Below are 12,754 nucleotides of genomic sequence, written 5' to 3'. Positions count from 1 at the left end.
AATGACACCACTGACAGCTGGCTTACATTACTTCTACTGAAAGTTCCTAATGCTGCATTTGATTTGTTATCAGAGGTATGGAGATTCAAAGCTCCACATCAGGTTTTTCAAATGGAAAACATTGAGAATTCAAGATGGATGCTCCCTATGTGAAAGCCATAGGCTTCTATAGTCCCATGTCATTATTAAGACATACACTTATTACTGCCAAACCTCTATCTGGCAACATGTTGCTATGGTGCATGTGTCTGTAGTTAAAAAATTAGGTGTTAAGCTTTGTTTTTGCTAACACTGCTAAACATGAGTGAACTCCATTATATTTTTTCTGACTTCTCTACTGGAACACTTATTGTGTTGACAACAGTCTTAACCCTCAGTTACTAAACCTACTGTACAGTTTCATTCGAGTACTTTTCAAAAAGTAGGGAAAACAAACATTTTGAGTTTTGTGGTAATAGCGTAGCAACAAATAGAACAGCTCTAATGACATTATTCAGTTAGGTGTTTTTTTTTTAGGGTAGTAACAATGTAGTAGCAGGTGCGACTTGTATTGAGTGTGGTTTGAAGTAGGCTGGTTGTGGTTGGATACACTTGATTACTGGCTGATACCCTACTCAAGGCCTAAATTATCATAGAATGTGCCTCTCTTTCAATATGGTCCATCAAGTCCACAACCAAATTCTATGTTTGAGTTACACACTAGCATTCAGCATGGCTGTATTGGAGAAATGTTGGATGATTGCTTCTGTGAAATGGTCACTCACTGTTAATAAAAAGGCTGTAGTGTGATTTTGGCTGATAAAGTAACAGACAGAAAAGAAAAAGAATACTTACTCTGCACAGAAAATGTTTCTTTGTTGCCTGGAGGCGGGGGCTTTTTTCCCCCTCGTTTTCCATGCTTTTTCCCCCCACTCATCTCTGTGTACTATTAAGCAAAATCGGAGGATGTAGTTAAAATTACATAAACAAAAATATAAATATAACGAAGAACTTTAATGTGTTTAGTTTCTTTCTCCATTAAAAAAAGCTCACCATTATATAGTTATGTCTCATTTTAATTGTTAATAACGACTAATTGTTATTTGTTTGTAGACGCACATGTGCGGTCACTTGCTCTGGAAAAAAAACCTCTGTCATTTGTATCTGTAAAGACTCTACGTTTATTTGTGTGCACTCACAATAACAACAAAATGTTGCGCTTTTGTAAAATGATTAAAGCAAACAGAATCTTTCTGCTACCTAGGTCTCTGAACTTAAGCACAAAACTTCAAATCTCTATCACCCGGTTTCACAGAAAAGGCTTAAGCCTAGTCCTAGACTAAAATGTAAGTCTGAGCAGTTTCAACTGAAATTAAATTGCACTGATTGATCTTAAAATATATCAGTGCCTTTGTTTCGTCTCAAGATGCACACCAGTAATGTTTTTTTTTTCTAAGCATGTTTATAAAAATTACTTAAATGTCCTAATTGAACTATGGCCTAATCCTGGCTTAGTCTAAGCCCTGTCTGTGAAGCCAGGCCTAAGTATACTAGCCTTACAGACATGAAAAATATATCTATTGAGAGTGAAATGTCTACATTCTAATGAACCAGTTCAAACAGAAAATGTTTGTGTGTTTTCATGGATGTTTTACATGAAATTTAATGTGTGTGCAATGCACACTGCATTGTTTAAGCTGGCATTCAGTTTAATAAAATAACATAAACAAAAACTACATATTGGATTTAACTAAGGTGGGCATGCTGTGATCTGTACTGTACTGATCTTTTTACTGTCACTTACAGATTCCGGCCAAAAAAAAACACAACACGGGAGTGGGAGGCAATGGGAGTCGTTCTACTGGGATTCCCCCAGTCTTTTTGTCGGATTGGGATAGAACAGGATTTTTTTTTTTTTTTTCAGTCATTACTAGGGAGCTATCATGATCTTCACTTTAGAATACGAATCCAAATAATTAGTAATCCCTTCTGAAGTATTTGGTAATTTTTGACTCATTACTAGTGGGTTACAATGATTTTAACTTTAGAATTAATTATACATTTTGCATCATTCACATTATTTATGAACATATAGTAATTCTTAGTAGTTCTTTGGGAGATAAATAAAATAGTAAATAGTAAAAAAAAAAAATAGTAGTTACTGATTAGCTAATAGTGAACTACCACTTTCAGCTGAGTGCTATTACTTACTGATTTGTTAATCAGAATTTCTTGTTAGTTAATAGTAGTTACTATAATGTTGGTGGTGCATTAGTCATTTGTTCCTGTGTATATATTTATTAATGACGGAACCATATTCTAAAGTGTTACAAACTTTTCTGCAAGTTTTGCTAATACTTCCAAGTGCACCTGTCTGCAGCCTGCAGATCGAGGCGGGGCTAATCTGGGGTGGGGCTGCACGTGTCGCCCCGCCCACATGCCTTCTCATTGGTAGTAGGTAAATTAATGACGTCGACAACATCCCTCCCACAACTCATCTCATTGGTTAGTGAAATGGATTGACGCCAAATGCAGTTGGAAACTATACTTATGAATTATACGTTTAATATAAACGCTGAATCCTTTGCTTATTTATTCAGCTTTCAGATGTGTACAAATCTCAATTAAAACGTACGCTTATGACTGGTTTGTGGTCCAAGGTTACATACATTTACAAGCATGTTATGCAATGTTAACCAGTGGTGTTTATTTACAGCTTTTTTTTTTTTTATTATCTTAATTGTTAATAAGATACATAAATGTGGAAAATTATCAGCAAGAGTGTCCACTATCCTTATGTTATTAAATTAATAAATAGAAAAGTGTTGTTAAACATCAGAGTTGTTTATAAATACAAACATTTATGACACATGAATGAATTATGACGACACATAAATGAATTTCACTGTTATTTATTTTGGATTATAATGTTCACAGTTATTTCTGATTTTCACTCCCGATCTTAGTGACACGCGAAACAGCAGTCTGGGTCCTCTGTGCTCAAATACATTCATTTCTCTAAGAAACTGAAATAACACCCTATAACCATCTGTTGACCCTTCCCGAAGTATATCTACTAAATTGAAACATATTTTAATTTCTTCTAATTTCGCTATTAATTTACCATATCAGATTACTTCCTTGTTTAGTCAAGCCAGCTAAGGCATTTCTGGTCAACTGTACTGTGCCGTAATATGAGCGTACTTTGTTCGTTTTCTCTACATAATCCATTCACAATCGAAGAAAAGTGTTGTTTGTCTAAGAGGACCAAACGTCCATGTATACCGTTTCAAGAATGACAAATGCCAGTTTAAAAAAATAGAGTAATTTGGCTAAATATGCGAGATTCATTGCTATGATTGACAGTAATAACTGGACCAAACATCTGACAAGCTGATGGCAAAAAAGAGCTTAAATGATTCAGACTAAATTTAGAGTAACAAAACTACAGCGGGAACAAGTATGGTTAATATATAGATCAATAGATTTTAGATTTCAAGATAAAACTTAAAAGATGTTATTAAATTTTATAAAATATTTAATATTCCTATCGATTCACATTGAGTGCATTATTTAATTATTATACCATAATTATTTAATGTATTTGTAGTGAACTATATATTAGTATTTAAATAATTCACCCTTATAGGCTGTTTGTGTGTGAGCTTAATGATTTTCTGCACTTCCTATACTATATACTTAAGGACGGTAAAAGTACTACAATTTGTTATACTAGTAATTTTATAATAAATCGAAAAGCAAGACGTCTTGATAAATTTAGGGAGTTTAAAAGGCAGCTGCATAATAAATAATCCATCTTTTGGTTATATGGGTAATTCCATATTACGCTCTAAAGTCAATTGTCTTCTTTCAGTTTCATATTTCCTGCACTCTAATATGAGGTGTTCCACTCTTTCTTCATGCCGGCAATATTCACATTTCCCTGTGCCATGTTTACCTATTTTCAGTAATGTTCCATTTAATCCCGTGTGTCCAAACCGAAGCCTTGATATTATTGTCTCTTCTCGCCTATTCCTCTCTGTACACCTTATTTCTCCCACTCTCCTTTGAATCTTATGAAACCACCGTCCTTTCCTATTTTCTTCCCATTGTTGTTGCCATTGTTTCTTTAATTTATTTTTAATAATAATTTTTGTTCCTCTAATAATAACTGTAAAATCAATTTGATTATTTTTAGTAACTTTGCTATTTTATCTGCTATTTCATTTCCCTTAACTTCATAATGTATTCAACGTCATTACTTTGCCACCAATGAGATGAGTTGTGGGAGTAACGTTATCTCGACATTATTCATTTACCTACAACCAATGAGAAGGCATGTGGGCGGGGCGACACATGCAGCCCCGCCCCAGATTCAGCCCCGCCTCGATCTGCAGGCTGCAGACAGGGGCTTCTCAATACTTCTGATTTTGTACAATTTGAGTGCTTAAAGGTTGTATCAGCGATTCTAGGCTGAAACATAAAGTGTCACATTCAGCTGACCTTTCTTCACGATCCGCTCGCTGCCTGCCCCATAAATTGGCTGTAAAAAAAACACGTCTCTGTTAAATAAACAGTGTTCCAACCAATCACCGTCAGGGGTTTGGTGTTGTGGACTTTCGCTCTGCCTCCCTCACATCCCTGCACCCGTAGGAAAGTCCACAACACCAAACCCCTGACGCTGATTGGTTGGAACACTGTTTGTTTTTCTGTGGAATGGTTGGTAGCACTGATTTTTTTTTTGGCATATCTCGGACCCCAGGCTGACCACAGAGACGCGTTTTTTTTTTACAGCCAATTTATGGGGCAGGCAGCGAGCGGATCGTGAAGAAAGGTCAGCTGAATGTGACACTTTATGTTTCAGCCTAGAATCGCTGATACAACCTTTAAGTAGCTCACCTCTTGGACCTACAAACACTAGATATGGTTTCAGATTATTAGTAGTACAATTATTTACTTTTTCTTCCCTTTGAATATGAATCTCTCATCATCAGAGAAGACCATGAACACCTATGATAAAATTATTATGTTCCATTAGTTCCTTGCACTATTCTTCACAAATATTACTCTTTCTCCACAACCTCCCAAGCTATTTTTTGTTGCCCACGGTTTTATTATACATTCCACAAATCATTTTAAAACATTCTTTTGTTTTAGTGTGCCAGTAGGAAATATCAGTTATAGATTTCCAAACATTCCTTTTGCAAATATTGTAATAATTCAGAGATTTCTGTATGGAAAACTGTTATTAGTTGGTATTTCAAGAATAAGCATCATACCTCTCTGATGTTGTTCGGATGTGTAGTAACTCTGATGACATCACTGTCTACGGTGTAGTTCAGTTTCCCCACAGCTGCACATTTGATCTCATACTCAGTGTCAGGTCTGAGATCTGTCAGAGTAACTGTACTTTGTCCCTGTAGCACAGATTGATATTTCCAGTCCTTTTCCTCCTTCATTTTGTACAGTAACTTGAGCTCTTCTGTTGCAGGACATGATGGAGACACCTTTGCAACCACTCTGTCACTTGTGATCTGTTCAGTGACTGGACAGGCTGGCTTTAATGGAGGAATGAAACAAGTGGCTTCCTCAGATCCATTTTCATACAGGAGAATGCAGGAACCTGGAAGGTTTTCCATCTCTTTTGATATGACAATAAATTTAGTTGATTTAGATGTTTTTGATTTGATTAGGTTTTTAAAGATGATCAAGTTTTTCCTCAGAGTCATTTTGACATTAGCGGTGAACACAGTTTTTTGTTCAGCATCAGGTGCATTCCCGTCATTGTTGTTCATTGTTGAGGGACTGAGGAAGACTTTTTGCTTTAAAAGGAGCACATCTGGCCACTCAAATGATGTGAATGTGTAGCTAACCACATTTTCAACATCCAGATCCATCAAAATTTCATCTAGATTCTCTTCCACCTTTGTTTCGGAATCATTCAGTTGTTTTAGCAATGTTTTAATTGTGAGTGATTCCATTTCTTTCTCTTTGATCCACTGTTGAAGATCACTTTCTCTGAATGGACATTTTTCATGATGACACAGAAGATCAGCCAGAGCTGTTTCCTTTTCCATGTCACCACGGATTTTTGGCAACAGAGAGCCAAGGTTCTTCATGAGACTTAACTTATAAGCAGAACAGTTTTGTTTCAGGTGCAGTATTTTATTACGAAATCCCGCAAAAACCAGAGAAGGTATGTCCTTCAGAAGGTCACTGCAATGCATTTCAGTGATGTTTAAGCTCTCGATTACTGATTCAACTTTTCTGATTAGACCTGTGTGGATTTCTTTTTGAAGTTTTGCAGCAGATGAATGTAGTTTGTCCAAGGGATAAAGCCAAACTCTCAATGGAACTGCAAGTTCTTTGTTGTCTCCCAGCAGTTTTGGAAGATCAGCAAAAACCCTCAAAGCATCTTCAAAAGAGGCTGGATTAGACGGTAACTGGAAGTCTCCATGAAATTTGCAACTGAGTTTTTTAACAGCAGTCTTCTGATTGTCATCCATGCTCAGATCAATCTGTGCACCTACTGAAATGACCTTTAGTTTCTCAAAGGCAGCTTTTACTTCTCCTTCTACTGTGCTTTTGTCTTCATCTGATGAAACTTCTCTATCAAAAACAAAGTAAGCATCTGCCCCATACAGCAAAGCTGTCACCACATGTGTGGCTGTATCATTATCAAACACTTCATAGTACTCTATATTTTTAGAAGCCAAATGGTTCATGGTCAGCGCCTCAAATTTGGTGGTTGAATGATAATGTAAGGTCAGTCTCTGTTGTTTGAAGGACTTCTTTGTGTCACTGAGATACTTGGCTGCTCCACCTACATTGACGAGTCCACCTAAAAGACTCAGTTTTAGACAACCGTCAATGTTCAGTAAGTGAGATTTTTCCTCAATGGAGTCTGAAGCTGTAACACTGAGACTTGTATTAATTTGAGGTTGTGCACGTATACTCTGCTGGAGCTGCTCTTTATCCCAGAGTGTAATTCCTAAGATTGAAAAAATAGGGTTAAAAAAGGCATCCACAGACATTTTCCTCCAGGATGAGTGACTACACAGACCGCATATTTATAAGTGAAAATCTGTGCATGTGATAAATTCAACAAATAATGATCATAAGTGTTTCACTTTTGGTAGTGTTTCAAATGTATTCATATAATGAACATTTTATCTTTGTTAATTTTTTCTTTCTTTTTTTCTACTGTGTTTCTGCAATCATTGTTCTCTGTTTGAATAAGTTTGTTGCAGTTATTTTCTTAATAAAACAGTTGGATTTAATCTATTACACTGCCTGTGTAACACATTACAGTTTAAATTACTTCGATCTGTGGGAAAGTTGTTTACTGTCAAGTAAAATGTTTTATTTCTGCTTTGGTACCTGGTATTAGTGCATCTTTTCTGCAGTCATACAGCATCCCCAGCTGGAAGGGTCTCCCCAGAGCTGCAGTTTCAATAATATTCACTCCCACTGAATCCATACTGAAACCAGGGCAGTCAAGAGGAAGTATTAAGGTGACCAATCCTGAAAAACAAACATATCAATTCAATCATGGTTAGTAGTAAAATAAGTATTGGATTTTTCTGTAAACAGTCAACACAAATGCAATTGTAAAATGACTTCTATTCTAGGAAGTATGTGTGAGAATGTGCTAAAACTAATTGACAAATCACTAAAGCTTTGCACCTTATGCCATCCTTATCCTCAAGTGCATATGAATTTATATCTGTGATGAAGTTGAGGCGGGCTGTAAATGAAGGCTTTATTCAATATAACAGGTGAAAATATTCAGTAAAAAAAGATATAATCCAAATAGAGGCAACACATAACAACTGAACATGAGAAGATCAGACACTGAAGTGAGTAAACAGGAGGTAAGGAAAACGAGGCTTACAACAGTACAACAGGAAAACAGCTTACCGTAAAGTCAGTACACAAATGATTTGGAGTAAATACAGTGTCATGTAATAGAAAACTGTGAGGGCTTCTTTGTGTTTTGGTGTGTGTACACGGAAAGAAAACAATATTTTTAAAATTTAGGATAATCTGTATCGTTCTCCATACTTGTCCAGTATTAGCATTTTTATGTATTCATATCTTGATCAAATTGTTTGATTACGTTTTGATCTGTGACTGATCAAATCAACGATGAAGCCATTATTCACATGAATAGTGGAAAAGTTGAGACATGAGGATTTTACTGCAACCTTTTTTTTTGTTACCGTTGCTTAGAATGACGCTATAGTACTTACCTACACTCCTGTTCAAAACTCCTGTCTTAGCATTAATATTCAGGCGCTGGAGTGAACGTAAAGTAGTCTTTCCTTGATCAGACTCATAAATAAGTTTTGACAGTGAGTTTTTCCCAGTAACAACATTCAAACAAGTTTGCTGTGATTCGCCTTTAACACAGATATCATGTGAGCTGAAAATCACGAATCTGCATTCTTTCATTTTCACTTTAGCTGCACCTCACGTTCGATTATAAGCCAATCATATGTCAAAGGCAACGTATTGTCTTTTCCTATTGGCTATATCACCTGTCAGTTTTGGAAATGCAAATGAGTCAGTTGTTTGGTTGTGTATTTCTTGCTGAAGAGTTAGAACCCTTAGCTGAAAAGTGTGTTAAAAGCTTCGTGTTCAAGCTGATTATGCGTGCATCCAGATCCTTATGATGTCCCTTTTAATCGTTCATTTACTTATTTTTATTATTAAATAATGCTTAAGAGGTAAAAAGTAGCTGATAGAGAATTCATATGAAACAAATTATCACATGTATTCGAGTTTATATTTCAGCGGATTCACTGAGATATTTTAACTTTACTGATCAGTCTTTATGTGTTTTTAGAGATGTTAGGTGTGTTCGAACTCATGCTGCGCTGCGCAGACCGATCGGCGAGACTAATTTTGTCTGTGATTTTGAATAGCTCTTAAAAGGAAACTCCCTGATTGCACAGACTGATTTCAATTCAGATTGACAGTTCACTACCCCAGGATGTCACTCAGCCAGTTTCAGGACTATCTGATGTAGCGTTACAAAATAAAATACCTCCAAAATCCCATATATGACCAATTTTGTCTGTGATTTTTTGGATGGCTCTAAAAAGGAAACTCCCTGATTGCACAGACTATTTTCAGTTAAAAGTGACAGTTCACTACCCCAGGATGTCACTCAGCAAATTTCAGGAGTATCTAATGTATCATTACAAAATACTATATGACCCATTTTGTTTTTGATTTGGGATAGATCTAAAAAGGAAACTCCCTCATTGCACTGACTAATTTTAATTCAGATTGACAGTACACTACTCCAGGACGTCATGCAGCCAGTTTTAGGATTATCTGATGTAGCATTACAAAATAAAAGCCCCTCAAAACTCATATTCTACATTATCTGCCTGTGATTTTAAATAGTTTTAAAAGGGTACTTCCTGTTTCCACTTGCCACTTTCACATTAGATAATATACCTCTTGAAAGGTTCATTCACACTATTATTTCGTGATTTAATATCAGTCAGTCCTAATTGTGTGAGTGACATTTTCAGGAGGTGTATTATCAATCTGGACTGTCAATCTGAATTGAAATTGGACTGTTCAGACAGGAAGTTTCCTTTTTAGAGCTATCCAAAATCACAGACAAAATTGATCATATATAGGATTTTGGAGGGCTTTTATTTTTATAATGCTACATCAGATAGTCCTGAAACTGGCTGCATGACATCCTGGGGTGAACTGTCAATCTGAATTGAAATTAGTCTGTGCAATCAGGGAGTTTACTTTTTAGAGCCATCCAAATATCACAGACAAAATTGGTCATATATGGGATTTTGGAGGGCTTTTATTTTGTAATGCTACATCAGATAGTCCTGAAATTTGCTGAGTGACATCCTGGGGTATTGAACTGTCACTCTGAACTGAAATTAGTCTGTGCAATCAGAGAGCTTACTTTTTAGAGCTATCTAAAATCACAGAGAAAATTTATCATATATAGGATTTTGGGGGGCTTTTATTTTGTAATGCTACATCAGATAGTCCTGAAACTGGTTGAGTAACATCCTGGGGTAATGAACTGTCACTCTGAACTGAAATTAGTCTGTGCAATCAGAGAGTTTCCTTTTTAGAGCTATCCAAATATCACAGACAAAATTGGTCATATATGGGATTTTGGAGGGCTTTTATTTTGTAATGCTACATCAGACAATCCTAAAACTGGCTGCATGACCTCCTGGGGTAATCAACTTTCAATCTGAATTGAAATTAGTCTGTGCATTGTGTGCAATCAGGAAGTTTCCTTTTTAGAGCTATTCAAAATCACAGACAAAATTAGTCACATATAGAAATTTGGATGGGCTTTTATTTTGTAATGCTACATCAGATACTCCTGAAGTTTGCTGCATGACATCCTGGGGTAATGAACTGTCACTCTGAACTGAAATTAGTCTGTGCAATCAGAGAGTTTCCTTTTTAGAGCTATCCAAATATCACAGACAAAATTGGTCATATATGGGATTTTGGAGGGGTTTTATTTTGTAATGCTACATCAGACAATCCTAAAACTGGCTGCATGACCTCCTGGGGTAATCAACTTTCAATCTGAATTGAAATTAGTCTGTGCATTGTGTGCAATCAGGAAGTTTCCTTTTTAGAGCTATTCAAAATCACAGACAAAATTAGTCACATATAGAAATTTGGATGGGCTTTTATTTTGTAATGCTACATCAGATACTCCTGCAGTTTGCTGCATGACATCCTGGGGTAGTGAACTGTCAATCTGAACTGAAATTAGTCTGTGCAATCAGAGAGCTTCCTTTTTAGAGCTATCCAAAAATCACAGACAAAATTGGTCATATATGGGATTTTGGAGGGCTTTTATTTTGTAATTCTACATCAGATAATCCTAAAACTGGCTGCATGACATCCTGGGGTAGTGAACTGTCAATCTGAATTGAATTTAGTCTGTGCATCAGGGAGTTTCCTTTTAAGAGCTATCCAAAATCACAGACAAAATTGATCATATATAGGACTTTGGAGGGCTTTTATTTTTTATAATGCTACATCAGATAGTCTTGAAACTGGTTGAGTAACATCCTGGGGTAATGAATTGTCAATCTGAATTGAAATTAGTCTGTGCAATCAGGGAGTTTACTTTTTAGAGCCATGCAAATATCACAGACAAAACTGGTCATACATGGGATTTTGGAGGGCTTTTGTTTTATAATGCTACATCAGAAAATCCTAAAACTGGTTGAGTAACATCCTGGGGTATTGAACTGTCAATCTGAATCGAAATAAGTTTGTCCAATCAGGCAGTTTCCTTCTTAGAGCCATCCAAATTCACAGACAAAATTGGTCATATATTGGATTTTGGAGGGCTTTTATTTTGTAATGCTACATCAGATACTCCTGAAATTTGCTGAGTGACATCCTGGGGTATTGAAAATGTCACTCCGAACTAAAATTAGTCTGTGCAATCAGAAAGCTTCCTTTTTAGAGCTATCCAAAATCAGAAGTTGAGAAGGTAGAATATAGGATTTTGGAGAGCTTTTATTTTGTAATGCTACATCAGATAATCCTAAAACTGGCTGCATGACATCCTGGGGTAATGAACTGTCAATCTGAATTGAATGAATCTGAAATGAATTAGTCTGTGCAATCAGGGTGTTTCGTTTATAGAGCTATCCAAAATCACAGACAAAATTTGTCTTATATAGAAATTTGGATGGGCTTTTATTTTGTAATGCTACATCAGATACTCCTGAAATTTGTTGAGTAGCATCCTGGGGTAATGATCTGTCAGTCTGAATTGAAATTAGTCTGTGCAATCAGGGAGTTTCCTTTTTAGAGCTATCTAAAATCACAGAGAAAATTGGTCATATATAGGATTTTGGAGGGCTTTTATTTTTTAATAGGACATCAGACAGTTCTGACATGAATTTACGGATAAAATGGTTATTTGCAAGTTTATGAAATGCTTTGGTATTATTTTTCATCAGACAGTTATTTTATATTATTTGGAAATTCTACATTTAATTTTCCTCAACAGTTGAAGTCATTTTCATATTATCAGACTGTTTAAACATTTGTATTATATTTTTAAAATGTATTTATTTTCATTCTTTATCATGTCATTCTTTAATTCATTATTGACGGAGAAACTCGCTCAATAAATGAAAGCCAAAGATCGCTTTTCCTCTGATCTAGGGTTTTACACGCAATTACCGTAACGTGTAGTATATGCGCGCAACACAAAATAACGTGGCGGCTAGAATGACCGTGTTTTTTAAAGTGGAGGCTGGTCTGACCGCAGTGAAAGACGTCGGGGAGGAGCTGAAAACGGAGCCGTCAAGTCTGACACGTTGGGGATCTCGTTGCTTCCTCAAACATGGAAGATCACGTGGCGTTTGCCTACTTTATTTTCATTTATTTATTTATTTATTTTTATTCAAAGAACAATAACATATAACATGTTATCAGAAATAAGAAAAGGAAAAGAAAGAAAGAAAGAAAGAAAGAAAGAAAGAAAGAAAGAAAGAAAGAAAGAAAGAAAGAAAGATAACAAACAAAAATACTTGACAGGGGAAGGAAAGTATTACGCTTCAAAAGCAAAATACAAAATACACACATATACATATACACACATATATATATATATATATATATATATATATATATATATATATATATATATATATATATATACACACACACACACACACACACACGTATGCATATACAAAATCAAATAAATATATTGTAAAATTCACAAGCTTTCAGA

General features: G+C 35.6%; 1 protein-coding gene across 1 annotated transcript; it reads right to left on the bottom strand.

Annotated features, from left to right (window-relative positions):
• Positions 1 to 5,252: 5,252 nt before the first annotated feature.
• Positions 5,253 to 7,459, bottom strand: LOC141299035 (stonustoxin subunit beta-like). Its single transcript, XM_073829311.1, has 2 exons — positions 7,360 to 7,459; positions 5,253 to 6,970 (listed from the first exon to the last, which is right to left on the bottom strand). Exons 1-2 carry the CDS (start codon positions 7,457 to 7,459, stop codon positions 5,253 to 5,255), a joined length of 1,818 nt encoding a protein of 605 aa, XP_073685412.1.
• Between the last annotated feature and the right edge of the window lie 5,295 nt (positions 7,460 to 12,754).

This window comes from Garra rufa, chromosome 23 (genome assembly GCF_049309525.1).
Source record: "Garra rufa chromosome 23, GarRuf1.0, whole genome shotgun sequence".
NCBI classification, from domain to species: domain Eukaryota; kingdom Metazoa; phylum Chordata; class Actinopteri; order Cypriniformes; family Cyprinidae; genus Garra; species Garra rufa.
The sequence above is the reverse complement of the archived record's forward strand: the minus strand, read 5'-3'. Positions and strand labels throughout refer to the sequence as shown.

Excerpts from the sequence above, each read along its gene's own strand:
- LOC141299035 (XM_073829311.1), bottom strand. The coding sequence starts at position 7,459 with ATGGATTCAGTGGGAGTGAATATTATTGAAACTGCAGCTCTGGGGAGA. Across the intron at positions 6,971-7,359 it reads AAAAGATGCACTAATACCAG|GAATTACACTCTGGGATAAA; the intron begins GTACCAAAGCAG and ends TTTCAATCTTAG.